Source organism: Drosophila tropicalis, unplaced genomic scaffold (assembly GCF_018151085.1).
Source record: "Drosophila tropicalis isolate 14030-0801.00 unplaced genomic scaffold, ASM1815108v1 contig_463, whole genome shotgun sequence".
In the NCBI taxonomy this organism is placed as follows: domain Eukaryota; kingdom Metazoa; phylum Arthropoda; class Insecta; order Diptera; family Drosophilidae; genus Drosophila; species Drosophila tropicalis.
The window spans coordinates 1,996,585-2,010,934 of record NW_027172929.1 but is presented as its reverse complement, the minus strand read 5'-3'; the positions used below and the strand labels follow the sequence as shown (position 1 = coordinate 2,010,934).

At 37.2% G+C, this 14,350-nt stretch overlaps 3 protein-coding genes across 5 annotated transcripts in view; 2 read left to right on the top strand and 1 right to left on the bottom strand.

Annotated features, from left to right (window-relative positions):
• Window positions 1–14,350, bottom strand: part of IRSp53 (Insulin receptor substrate 53 kDa) — a 33,824-nt gene that overhangs the window by 5,360 nt on the left and 14,114 nt on the right. For all 3 annotated transcript variants that reach the window (XR_011032020.1, XM_068287003.1, XM_068287004.1), the window contains exon 2: window positions 9,238–10,010. Coding sequence is in view for 2 of the 3 variants with exons in the window: in XM_068287003.1 (XP_068143104.1) it covers window positions 9,238–9,282 (45 nt within the window). In the remaining variant the exon portion in view is untranslated. The remainder of the gene's footprint in view (window positions 1–9,237; window positions 10,011–14,350) is intronic.
• LOC137574695 (uncharacterized) lies at window positions 3,578–5,575 on the top strand. Its single transcript, XM_068287099.1, has 3 exons — window positions 3,578–4,367; window positions 4,423–4,760; window positions 4,793–5,575. Exons 1-3 carry the CDS (start codon window positions 3,578–3,580, stop codon window positions 5,543–5,545), a joined length of 1,881 nt encoding a protein of 626 aa, XP_068143200.1. The 3' UTR covers window positions 5,546–5,575.
• Window positions 10,219–11,016, top strand: LOC137574816 (uncharacterized). The gene is made up of 2 exons (XM_068287247.1): window positions 10,219–10,753; window positions 10,820–11,016. Exons 1-2 carry the CDS (start codon window positions 10,219–10,221, stop codon window positions 11,014–11,016), a joined length of 732 nt encoding a protein of 243 aa, XP_068143348.1.

The window sequence follows — 14,350 nt, the reverse complement described above, 5'->3', positions numbered from 1 at the left end:
TTTCTTTCTTTCCTATACCAAATGTTTTTTGCTTCAGGTAGTAAAAGTCGCAGTCCCAAGTCCCCAGTTCCATGTCCCAGTCGTGTTGTAGTCGGTTGTATAATTTAATAGATGGAATTTGTGGTCAACCATAAGACATCCATTACTTGGTCTTGGTTCCGTGTATGTCTGTCTATACATAGTTGCTGCTTGCTTTTGTATTTAAAAATAGTCACAGTCTCGTAATGCTAATTGAATTTCTTGCACATTTAACCAAATCGTACATTCATCTATGATTTAATGGTGAATGCGAATGGAAAGTATGAAATTTAGAAACAATTGTTTTAGGCCTTACTAAAGTCATTGGGTTTCTCAACTTTCCCAACTTAAAGGTACATACACAGGCTAATACATAGAGTTCTTTTAACTTTGACATTGGTTCTATATTCAAGAGCTATCATAGGCCTAATCTTAATTCTATATTCTAACAGCCAACAGGGCGTATGATGATGAAACTCTCCAAGCTCTAAGCATAAAAAATAAATGCAAAAACTTCATCATTCGTTTAACTGAATCATACAACGCCCATTGCATAGAGAATGCAAATTTGAGTTTATATTTTTTGTTTTTTTGTTTTATTAATAAACTTGCTAAATGATAATTAATTATTTGTTAAGCCTTATGCCACACGATTGCAATTATTGAAAACTCAATGAGCAGTACCTCACTGCAATTGCCTGAATGACGTGAATCGTTTGTCATTTGCTTGTCAGCCGAGAAGTGAACAGGGGGCAAAAAAAAAACACAAACGAAATGATTAAATTAACCAAGATGACATCAGGTTTCGAGAGTGTGTTGTCACTTACCACAACATACCACTCGTATTCAGAGTGCCAGAGACAGAAGAGACAGGGACAGAGAAGAAGAAAACAGAAAAAGCACGACAACAAATATCTAAATATGTTTGTAGGTACAAACAATTATATTGGTCCTGGGCTTGGCCCACTCACTGAGTTTCATCAGTAAACAATGCCAAAGCTTTGACTGGATGGAGTTCATTTCAGTTAACACGCAACTCGAAAATTGAAATTAAACTTGTGTCTTGTGGGTCATACAAAGCAAATTCATTGTTGCCATAGACAATGCTTCGGTTACTTTCCAAAAAAACCCAAAAATATTTTAAGACAAGACAAGCAAAAAGCATTCTTTAAATGCTCATTAAAAAACAAACGCCAAATGATTTTTGGTTTCGGAGGGTCGAGCCGGGCCGGGCGGGGCGTTGGGGAATTCTTTAAGCATAATAAATTGTTATTCGCATTGATTCTAAATCATTTCCGCCTCATGACTACTGGAAATTCCATTAACCCGTCTCTCCGACAATTAGCAACAAAATGTAAAAAGAAAAATCTAACAACTACACAACTAAAAATGGGGGGAAAAAACAAATTGCCAAATACAAAAATAAAATGTTATTTGCTTTTCAAATTTATTGGCTGCAAATGTGGCATCAAGGCGTGGGAATGAATGCATTGCTATACAGATATATATATATATATATCATGACTTGGATCGTCTCAAGACAAAATGCTTCAAATACTCGAACAACTCACACACACAGTCCACAAGGTCGTCTTGAATACATTTCGAGTGTTTACTTTTATGATTTAGCTGGCTGATTTAGATAGACAGAGACAGAGAGAGCGAGAGGGAAAGACTACCGACTGCCGACTGCATTTGAATATATAATTTTACATCTCCATCCACAGTCAAGTGCACTCATTTACTGGCAGTGGCAACGGCAGCCAGCTCTGACCTCAGTGCAATTACTTACATACATAGATGGAGAATATCAACCAGTTGAACCTTTATTGGTTTATCAATGTTAATTGTATTTGATTTTTGTGGCTGCCACAATCAAGCTGTGTTACCTTAATTAACCAACCAAACAGTGGCTCAAACGGTTAGATACATAACCAATTCTATCCTTGACAGTTTCAACCGCAAGTAAGGTCAATTCGATTGCCATCTAAATGAATCTTGTGGTCAGACACACTGAAGATTGAAACATAGATTTTAATACAGTTGATTCAATTATTCAGTTGACTCACTGACTCAATTGTTCAGTTTGCACTGTCTTTATTATTTTCTAAAGGTCCCCCAATCAGTTCTTATATATCTTATAATCGATTGTCAATTTGATTATCATAAAAGTAGAAAAACAGTTAATCAGATATGGCCAAAAGAGTCACTGAGTGATCAAGTCAAGAAAACTGCAGAAAGTCTTTCAATAATCTTCGAAGGGTTGGAAAATGAGAACTTTATTGACTTAAAGATGCAAGAATGACACTTCAGCAGTCCTTGGGACTCCCTGTCATTGTCTCCGATGGATCTACCTTTCTGTGACTTGAATGTTTGGCAAATGGAACTTTAATTTTGACCAATTGTAATTTACTTAGACAGGTTGGAATTTCATTTTACAAGGATATCAGAAGTTGATGGCAAGTGGCAATTAGAAATAAAAGGTGCTGACGCAATCGGAGTTTATCGCACCTGCAAAATCTCTCATTCACTTTGCTTTAGCTGGACAATATTTAACCCAAAATTAATTGAGGTAGGTTTGGCACAGCCCAAAAGGGGGGACGCCTAGTATGAGTCTAATAGGCGCTTAACATAAATCGCCCCACTGAGCGCGGGCACACACACACTCTCACACACACACACACATTGTATGTAATTTTATTTTAATTAAAAACTAAAACTCAAATGCAAAACGGCATGCAAGCAGCAACCGGCAAACTGGCAACCCGCGCACTCACTCCCCCCACCACCACAACATTTCTCAACGAGGTATGCCATGGCTGGGCAAGTGGAGCCACAATTCAGGCTAGGCCATAATTTAACGACGCCAGCATGGACACACCCACCTAAGAGGCATGCGAGAATGCAGCCCACAGAAACGCCAACAACAACAACGAACCACAATTATGCCAATTAGAAAAACAACAACACGCAACAGGTATAACAGCCACAACCACAACCACAACAACTCCAAGCTATCTGTTGACAAAACTTTAGCAAAAGGCGTCAAGGCGCAACCAGTCACGCCCCCTCTCACAAGACCTTTTTAGATGAATGCGAACGCAAAGTGCGTGAAAAATGTTAAATGTAAAATAATTCACTCATTGCGTGACCACGTGAAAACCTTAAAGATGAATATACTTAACAATTTTTGAATAGCATCTTCAAAAAAGATCTTCAACACAATTATTAAACACCAAAGAGACTTGAAGACAGAAATGAGAGAGAGATAGAGAGAGAGAGAGAGAGAGAGAGAGACGGAAGACAAAGCTAAACTCTCTGATTATAACCAAATTTATATTCAAATCATGTACTCATAGCAAATTCCTTCAAAAATGAAAATCAGACCTAAGCAAATAATGCCATACAAATCTCATTTAGGTTTTGCTTCACATTCAGTACGAAGCATTTTCCATTAGAGAGCAAAAAAGAAAAATAAATAAAATAAAATAAATCAAATTATAAAAAGAAATTCAATTGAAATTTAAAAACCATGAAAGCTTTTAAAATCTCAAAGAGGATGCCAGCCTCGCCTAGAAGTTCTTCATCACCGGACGACGAGTCGGAGGAATCAGAAATAATTGCTGTCATAGCCGATGACGATGAGATGAGCTGCGATTTGTTAAGCAACTCGGATGATATATTTACGCCCCATTGGACTTGGCAGGAGTATATTGATAGGGATATGGTCCCATTAAATATTTTCACCAGCATCGAGGAAGTAAACGAAGCATTAAGTGGCAATAAGAGACAGACACTTTATACGCCTCTGACAAGTAGATTGAACTCAAGCCGAAGCAGCAGCAATTTGTTCTTCAATTTGGAAACCCAGACGCTTATGGACTACGATGAAATCGATTCCACAATGCAGGATTTATGGAATGTTGTGATATATCCAAAGGGTCCGGTAATCAATGAAGTTTTCAAATTGTCTGACTTGGAATCATTGTCCGCCCGATGGACTGTGGTTGAAACTGAAACAGAAACAGAAACAGAGACCGATATGACCGATATGACCGATATGACCGATATGACCGATATGACCGATATGACCGATATGACCGATATGACCGATATGACCGATATGACCGATATGACCGATATGACCGAAATGACCGATATGACCGATATGACCGATATGACCGATACTGATGATGGACTACAGTCAATGCTAAATTTTAACTATACCGTTAACACGCCACGTTCGGTTGGATCTTGTTATGATTTCGAAATGGTTTTCAAACCAATGAATGTCGTGGAAGAAGAATCTTTGGCATTATTTCTCATCAAACTTAATGGCAGAGAATTGAGTAAGTTTATAATTTATATCAACTAGATCATCTAATTTTTTCTTATTTGCTTTAGGCCCTGTTGAGCTGCTCACCATATGTATAAGTAATTTTTGGAATACCGACTTGGAATTGCAATGTGGTTCGAAATTTTGCTATGTGGATCGTTATGTTTTCACACATTATGCGCAAAATTTTCATTTTTGTGATGGCACATCGATACGATTTCCAACACATCATGTTCCAATGGCCGTGATGCCCTTCATATTCGATTGGATGATGAGTGATGACGATGAATTTGATGTCGATGATCAATTTATACCGCTTTTTGTAGCTGCCATGTATTTGGGAATGCGACAGCTATTGGAACATTATTGGTACGCTTCTCTCATTGAACCCCCGATTCGGGCTTCTGTGAGATGACTGCATTCCATGTTTATATGAAGTGCCGTGCTCTGGGATGTGATGAAATTATGCCCATATTGGTGACCAAGCTACGAAAACTATTCTTACCATTGGTAGCTTCCGCCGAGTTTTTGCATTTGACCGCCTACGAAGTGCATTATATGTTCAAGCAGGATACAATTTGTGTTAACTGTGAGGATGAGATATTCTTTGCTGCCATCCGTTGGTTCGAATTCAATTGGCCAGCCCGCAAAAAGTTTGTACCCCTGGTTATGTCATCGATACGCTTTCGACATCTATCACCATGGCTGCGCCGATCTCTTGACCATTTGCGTGAAAATGATCTGATCAAGGAGATAAGTGAAGCTCCGCAGGTAACCGCTCGGCTGTGGGACTCTGCAAAGTATTGTACGGCATGGATGGCTGCCAACACCACAGAGATCAGCCGTCGTAGGCGTACCATTTTCTCCAAGTATCTCAGAAATAAATGCATCGAACGCTATTGGGTCTATTGTCCAGTTTTGCCGCATCATCATGATGTCAAGTGTCCCAGATTTCGGGAATTAACATACAAGTCCTTCAAGTGGCTACTCAACGAAATGCATACACACTGTGAGGATTTTGTCGAAAGCTTGAAATTTATACCGAACAAGTATTGGAACACATTGAAGTGTTGCCGTGATAATACTGAGAATGGGGAGAACATACGAGTTTGCCCACGTCCACAATTCTATTCAATGGAAATTCCTTACATTTTGAAAGCTGCAGATCTATCCATTATACCCTCGAAATGATAATACTGACTGGTTTGAATTAAAAGAATCGTAATCGTGAATTGGATCTTCTGACTATTCTGTCTCCTACATTAAACAAAGGTTTAGCTACATACTAATGTCCTCCAAATATATATAAATCTTCTCTTGGCTTAAGTGAGTTATGAAATATCTTTATAGTTATTTGAATTTTGAGAATCTAAGCCAACTATTTGCGGTACATATGTACATATGTATGGGAGGGAAAAGACAAAAAGGGGAATAAAGTCATTAAGGGGTAAATCGTAGGGCTTCTTGGCCCAGTCGGACGTTGACCTAGTTCCAATTTGTAGGGCCCCTTTCGCACCATCTCATCTAACCCTTGGCATCCAACCGGCCGTACCAAGTTGTCTGTTTGCCTCTCTAATGCTGCAGCCGTACAAATGCCTCCAACATCGTCAGTCATTCACATATTCTCAGCTGCAGTGGCAGTGGCAAGTTGCAGCTTTGCTCCCTCCCTCTGAGTTGTCACTGGGCATTAGGCCATCACCGTCTCCATGTTAACCATAGCCATAGCCGTTGCCATCGTCATCAGTGGCGCTGCAATTTTAATTTATTTTCATTGCTTGTTGTTTTTGTTTCTCTCTCTCTTTCTGTATTTCAGCACATTGGACACCTTCCCACTTGTATGCGCCACATGCTGTGCCTTAGCTCTTTGGCTCTTGAGAGGCTTCGCCCCCCTATAAGTTGCCACTTCTCATGAGGTGTTCCCATTCAAGCGGCTTGACTCTATATATATATATACATATGTATGTACTCATATGTTTCTATGTATGTGTGGTCAGCTGGATGTCATTTTGATCACTCGCCGTGGCGCGCTCACTGACATCAGATTCAATTTATGTTTGCCTTCTTTTTTTTCTTTTTTGGAGAATGTGTCATAAATCTAAGCGAATGACAAACAATCTGAAAAATGAATTTGCAGGAATTTCTGCAGAAGAGAAGGGAAAACTAAATCCTATATAGCCATGCAATAATCTTCTATTTAAGCTACACTAAGAGAAATAATAGTCACCTACATATATAAAATGTACATTTTGCAAGCGTGATTATAAGTTAAATTCATTTTTTAAGTGAAATCATAAGAGCATGACTAATAAATTAGAAACAATTAAAAAATTAGGCATGAATATAAACTTTCAAACTGATTAAGTCATTAGGGTTTAGCTTAACTGTCTGTCAAGTTAGTAACTACACTTAACTTTTGGTAAGTAACAAAACTTATGTTGGATCAAAAGTCAAATAATCTAATGAGATTCATTTTTCAAATTGCATTCAAAGGCGAAATATCAATTTGATGGATTAGAAACCAGTTTTTGACCAGATCTATCATTTAAACTAGATCAGTTAACTTGACTTTGTTGTTGGTTAAATTTGCCAATTTAAGCAGTTTCTGGGAATATTTTGTTAGAAAGGTCGGCCAGTTCTTTTGAATAAAACAGTTTGCTAATGATCTTAGAAGAGAAATCTAAATGATATGTCATTAATTCAAAAACCCGCTTAAAAACTACATAAATTCACAACAACAAAACCAAAAACAAACAAGCAAATGCGAGGCTTATAATATGTATGTATGTATGTGTATGTATGGGCAAATGCCAACCAGTCGATTAATTAGAAAATAGCATAACATAATAATAATATTGTGATAATAAATCTGTAGACCACTTAAAACTGACAGACAACTGAGCACTGAGAGAGGCTCGACACGACGAACGGATCGAAATAAATCACTGCAAATTAAGCGAAACAGAAAAAAAATAATAATAAAAATAAAAAAAAAAAAATCAACTATGTAAAGGAAAACAAAAAAAAAAAAATCATAAAAAAATCACTGAGGAAGTGAGTTGATTAATGCATAGCAATTTATGTATATAGACAACGGATTCCAATTCCAATACCAACTGAACAAAAAAAAAAACAACTATGAGACAAGTTCGTTTCCTGAGTCTTTCGTCTTTGGCCGCGCCTTTGTCATATTTACACTAACTAATTCAATAAGAGACTAGCATCTTGTGTGTGTTTGTGTGTGTGTGACACATAGAGATGAAATAGAAACTAAAAAAAAAAATCAAAATGCAAATGCTGGTCGAAAAAATGCAACGATGTGTGCAACTGCAACAACAACAACACCGTGCCAAGGAAGCAACCCAAAAAAGCAAAAAAAAAACAAACCAAACCAAAACAAAATTTCCGCAATTTCAAGCTACACAACAAAAAGCCGCAAAAAAAAAAATACCAACAGCAGCAGCAAGTTTCGACAAGAAAAATAGAAAAAACAAACTCATAGTTATATAATGAAATGGATGCGCGAAATGTGCAACGCCTTCCCCTTACTCCACCCAGCTTACTACAGGGGCGTAGCTAGAAGGAGATTTCAAGGCCTTTCCTCAACCAACTTGGCTCAATTCACGTCTCCTTCAGAAACAAAAATCGAGTTTATTGTCTGAATCCGCCACCGACATACCCAACAAACCACAAGCGGCAGATGCAACTGCAACTGCAACAGAAAGAAAAGCAAACAACAACAAAAACAAAGTTGCCAAACTCTCAAGGCGGAGTCGTGGACGTCGCGACGTCTCCAACTTCATCTTGGTGTCTGTTCGTCTTGAGGCAATAGGCAAACACAAAAATTCAATTGAACTTGTCTAAAGCCAACTACCATTTCAAGCTTTACTCGTCCGAAACAACATCGTGACCAAATTTGGTTTACCATCAGCCAAAGCACCAGCAGCAGCAGCAGCAGCAGCAAAAACTCACTTTCAAAATGTCTCTTAATCTAAAAATACATAATATTTTTTCCCTCATTTTCCAAAATGTAACAAAATTTATTCATAGATTCAAAGAGTATATCAGTTAGCACTCTTTCTTGGTCCAGCCTGCTTAAATATAAGGCGATTCAATGTATCTATTAAAATTCTCCTAATCAAATTCAAGAATTGACAGAAAATTCCCCTCAAGAGAATGAGAGTAGTGTAAGACGCTAGAGTATTCGAAATTCGTAGCTCAAACATCTTTGTTTTTTGGATTTTTGTTTTCTTTTTCTGGCTTAATTTATTTTTGTGTGTATCAATATTTTGTGTTGATTTTGTACCTTTTTATGGTTATCGCGTGCGGCATTAAATTGTCGGTTGAAGTTAACCCCAAAAAGCATTTAACATTATAAATTGTTAACCAAAAACGGTTATCATCATTATCATCATCATCATCATCATCATCATTATGGATTATGAACGTTTAGAAAAACCAAAAGTATCTACGATACGAAACCAAAAATTAGTTCATAGATGGTTTAATAGAAATGGCCTTCACGCAATACCCTGACAGTTGATTATATAAACAATCAACCAAACAACCAACTAACCAAATTGTTTTTGTCAGCTTTAAGCCTAAGGGGGTGAGCCTCTTACAAAAGAAAACAGATACAAAAAAAAAACTTCTTTTAATATTGATAAATGCCGGAAGTTGTTATAATAAAGATAGGAGATCACTTAAAAAGATTATAGAAAATAAACTTTAATTACATCTTAGATTCTTTCTGCATTTCTAAATGTAATTCTTATCACAGATGAAATATGAGCTTTGTTGCTTTTTTGTGTTTTGCAAATAAAAGTAGAGAAGAAAAACTGGCACACGAAAATGAAATTAAAGAAGAATAAACAAAATGAACTTACCCTATAAACGCCATCAACAAGTTTGGTAATTTCTTCGGCCTCCATTGTTGTTGAACTTTTGTCTGTCTGCTGCGCCGTGTCGTTGGCCACTTATTGATGAATGGAAATGGAGATGGAGATGGCTTGTATGTAAAAGCGGCAGCAACAGCTACCAATAGACCGACCGTATATGTACCGTATATATATATGTATATATATCAATTCACTTTCAACTGCAGCGTCAGAGCCCAAAGGCAAAGACCAGGCCAAAAAAATATGCCGACAACGATTGCACTCGATTTTCACTTTCTAAATGTGGCACACACACACACACACACACGGATACACACACGGACACACACATGCACACACTAGTGCAGTGCAGTGCTTTTAACCGAACCAAAGCGGGAAGGGGGTGCGGCGATGGCGGGGAAAGGAGGGCAAAATGGTCTTTTGAAGTAAACTTGTAACTTTGACTTTCGTTGCAGAATCTTGGAAATCTTGTTTCTGCCGCTTTAAATGTCGTGACTTTCTTTTTCGGCCGCGGCCAGACAACAACGCCGACGACGTTAGCTCCAAAACTTTAACTTCAACGCCAAGTTAGAGATTTCAGGCCCAAAAACCACGTAACCAAAATAAAGTAAATTAAATGCCAGCACGATAAAAACGGGCCAACTGCTTTTCAACGACGACGACGACGACGTTTCAGTTTCTGTTTCTGATTTGTTGACTTCTCTACCGAATTACACATACAAGAGCTTCCAGATGAGTTGATTTTGAACTGGCATATGGCGCTGAAATCAAAAGAATGAAATGAATTATACATATATACTAGAATATACCACAAGTAATTGTAATTGTAATAAATAAAAATACCGAAACGTTGCCCTGGTAACGATGATGAATTTTTTCATCAATGTTTGTTTGTTTGTTCAATAAAGTAGCAAACATTTGTTGTTAAATAAATTTATAGCAAATATTTAATTTTGTGTTTCCGTTAAAATGAGTAAATTGGATGATTTGTTGGCCAAAAAGAAAACGGTTGTACCCGTTTTAGATTTGAGTCGCAGCAACATACAAACAATTGAGGAATTCAAACGCTTAATGGAAAAAGTCCCCGACTACAAGATGCGACCCGTTAAGGTGCGGGCAGAGGAGATCAAAATACGAGAGAAGGACTATGCCTTCAAGATGCCCAAAAAGGAGATGCGCAAATTGCTTAAGAATAATGGCGAACGTGAGGTGTTCTATACATATGCCGATCCAGTACCAAATGAAATGAAGGATGTTGTCCTTATGGAACTCTGCGCCGTGCCCATTGATTGGAAAATGCTTACAACATTGAGGCCAAAAAACAAACTGGAAGAGGAATACTTTAGTCGTATGGTCGAAATGGGTAAATCGGAACTGAAGACTGAGGCCAAAGATCGTCGCGAATATGCCCTTAATAATTGTGTTAAAAAGATTAAAAATAAATCGGGCATTGTCGAAACGCGTCTAATGACCTGTGAGTCCTGTGGCGAGGAAATGTGTTGCGGTATGTCATGGAAACAACAACAACAAAAATATCTTTAAATTTATTAATTTTGCAATTCATTTCCAGGCAAAACTTGCGGAGATTTCAACTATGATCTCTATATAAGAGTCGAGGCCAGAATTATTAAGCCGAAACCTTTGCCAATGTCTACCAATAAAACCAAATTGAATGGTCGCAAAAAGTCAACCATTGGCGGTGCTGGTGCCGGTGGTGCCAAGATCAAGGCCAAAAAGTCATCGTCCTCGAATGTTAAAGCTAGTTAAAAATTAATTATGTATAAGTAAAGCTTTCGTCTTTCAACAACTATTCAAGTAAATTTTTGGTTGGTGGTGGTATTTGGTATTTTTTTTGTTAGTTCAAATATTTTCCACAAATACTACATAAAAAAAAAAAAAGAAAAACCTGAAAATATTTAAATTGCTACTAAAACAACATGGATAAAATGGCCATTAAGACAAAATAAGCAAAGCAGGCTGGCTAGCTGACTGGCTGACTGGACGGACGGGCAACAGGCAACACTGTGACAACGTTCCATTCCACTAACAGTGGCACTTCAGTCACTTGAAAACAGCCCACATACTCATACCACCACCTGCCCCTCTGTCCCCTCTGGCTTGTGCAACGATTTTGTGCGAGTCTTGAAAAAGAATTCAATGATCGTGTCTCTCTCTCTCTCTCTCTGTCTCTCTGAGACTCTATCTATCGAGCTGTTGCACAGCTTTTGATTACTAATGAGTTTCAGGGGTCTGAGCTTGAGAGTTTAGAGCTCTCCAGCACTGATTTATGTGTTTTATTTATGGAAATATATATCGTATGTATCTATTCGTGTAAAAATTCAACAAGATTTTACTTTCATAGGCGTAGCACTATATCAGCGGGAGGAGATGAAAAGGAAAATGGTCTTTGCTGGAATCCAATTTGAAGTTTTTCAAGTTTTATTGTTCAAAATACACACACAAAATAAAACATTTGTTACTCCATTAGTTTGTTAAATAAATTGACATATTTCATTAAGAAAAACATTTTGTGGTCTTAATATTTAAAAAACTTAATATACATATATATACATATTTGTGAATGGTTTTATGAAAATTTACAAATCAAAATACTGTTCGACAATAGATTTAGACTTTTTTTCAAAAAGTTGTAGCATTTTTTTTTAATATATTTAATGAAAAAGTTATTATGCCCCAAAAGAAATATGTTTTATTAGCCTTTAATAAGTTCTAAGAGATTTAATAGAATGCGAAAAATCTCAAAAATTTCAGAGTAATAACAAATTTCTCAAATGGCATTTTGAAAATATCTTATGGATCTTATGTTATGCTTAACTGTGAAATATTTAACTTTATATTACAATCTTTGCTGGCCAAAGTGAGCTGGATGACTTTCTTTATGTGCACAAAGCAAACTAAAATCAATTTTGCTAGTTACTTTTAGATATGTTAAATATTTCAAGTTAAATTTCTTTGACAAGACCTTTCTTTTGGTTTTGTATGCGATTGTTTGGCATATCGAATATGTGAATATGTGTCACACCTTTCAACATCAAATATCAGTTATTTGTCAGTTATTGCCATTGAACTTTCATCAAATCATTGGCCGCATCAACACGAGCATCTTTCACTGTCAAACTTTGAAAACTGATTACGTAGGCAGACGTCTTTAACGTGTCGTCTCGTTTTGAATAAACAACTGAACAGAAATCGAAACATAAATACACACATACATTCCTATTGGGTCAATAGTAACCATAACCATATATATGTATGTATGTATGTAGGAAAATGATCATTGAAATCGTTACGAAATCGTTGTCGATGTCGCATTTGAATGCATATTCAAAACAAAAATAAAGATGCAAGATAAACGATTCGAGATAAGCTCAGATAATGCTCTAAAAATTTCAAGTGAGAGTGTTGGCTAGAAAAGAAAGTTGTTTGGCCTTTATTGTTGTTACTCTCCACCTCGCACTCTCTCTCTCTCTCTCTCCCTCTTTCACTGTATGTTTTGTTGGTTACGTGCCAACTGGGCACGCCTCAGTTAGAATCAAAATACAAAAGACTTAGGCAACAAACTTGCTCTGGCACACACACACACATCTTGCCACTAACCCCCTTGTGCATTCCTCACTGCAACAACAAGGTTGTGGTCAGCGGGTCTGACACTTGATATGCATCTTACAGATGCACTTGTCGTTGCTTATGCTCGATTCATGAACGACTACGAATAACATAAACTGCAACTGCAACTACAACTACAACCACAATGTTTTGTCTATTAAGAACAAGGCTAACTTGACCAAGCTATTGGCCCAGGTGAGACCAAGATGCGGCTTGCACTTGACGTTATGCATATCTATTAGATATGTATGTGTATATGTATGTAAAATATAATGACCGGTTGCATACTCAATCTTGTAGAATTTCCATTATCAAGCATTATCTTAACTTATCGTTTCTAAACTGTGTTGGCAATTCCATTGCATTTTATTGCCATGAAGACCATGTATATATACTGTCCACAGTGTTTATATACTTTTCAAGTATTTTAACTAACCAAAAATATGGTTTGAGCATAAAATAAAGTTGGCTTAAGGTAAGTTTTAACTTACAATTATAATTTAAATATGTATTTGCCTGGCAAATTGAGAATCGAAAACTTTATGTAGAGAACTCCACAAAATTAGAATGACGTCCTTCTATCTTAAAATTAAAGATCTACAGTCTTATGTATACATATATACTTTTCCTATTTTATGAGCTTTTGAGCAGACTTTTTAATCGAACGTGTAACTGAACTCTTAACTATTTGTTGTTAATGGCAACTTTCGCTACCTAAATCGATTTTAGCAGTTGTAACACATAAAACACAAAAGTTCAACAAATTTTCCTTGACAGCCAAAAATACATGCTAACTTAGACAAACTAACAAAACATGCGAAAAATCAAAGAAGACAACTTTAAGCAGCATGTCCAACAGCAACAAGCAACTGCAACAACAACAACAGGGAAAGAGGAAACAGATAAAATAGAAGATGAAAATGACGATGAAGAGAAGACAAAAGGAAAAACGCAGAGGTTGCTATTATCAAATGCTCATCATTAACATTTGCGGCCGAAGATCTCGACGTGACGATCAAATTGCATAGCACACATGTGAACACACGTGTGACACCCCAGAGGGTGCAAGGGGGCGTGGAACACTATGGAGCAAAGAAGATGTGGAAGATGCAGCACAATACAAGATTGTTGTTATTGTGAAAATGAAATTAAACTAAAGACCGTAGACAATGCACACACATCCAGGGGGCGATAATGGTGGTGGTGGGGTGGTGGTGCGGTGGGTTGGTTGGTTTGGGTTTACCTGGTACCTGTATCTATGCGCTAAATTGCTGCCAGATACAATTTTTGCAAATGAGTCTCCTCTACAACAATATAACATTGTTTGCCCGCCCGCCATGCAAATTGAGCCAGAGCTGGTGCTAGAGTCGATGTCGGTGTCCGTGTCGGTGGCAGTGTCGATGCCGGTGCCGGCACTGAAGCTGCTGATTCGTTCAGTCAAATTGCCAGTGAAAGTAAAAGTTTAACTTAAAAG

Excerpts from the sequence above, each read along its gene's own strand:
- LOC137574695 (XM_068287099.1), top strand. The coding sequence starts at position 3,578 with ATGCCAGCCTCGCCTAGAAGTTCTTCATCACCGGACGACGAGTCGGAG. Across the intron at positions 4,368-4,422 it reads ACTTAATGGCAGAGAATTGA|GCCCTGTTGAGCTGCTCACC; the intron begins GTAAGTTTATAA and ends TATTTGCTTTAG. Across the intron at positions 4,761-4,792 it reads AACCCCCGATTCGGGCTTCT|TGCCGTGCTCTGGGATGTGA; the intron begins GTGAGATGACTG and ends GTTTATATGAAG.
- LOC137574816 (XM_068287247.1), top strand. The coding sequence starts at position 10,219 with ATGAGTAAATTGGATGATTTGTTGGCCAAAAAGAAAACGGTTGTACCC. Across the intron at positions 10,754-10,819 it reads TGGCGAGGAAATGTGTTGCG|GCAAAACTTGCGGAGATTTC; the intron begins GTATGTCATGGA and ends ATTCATTTCCAG.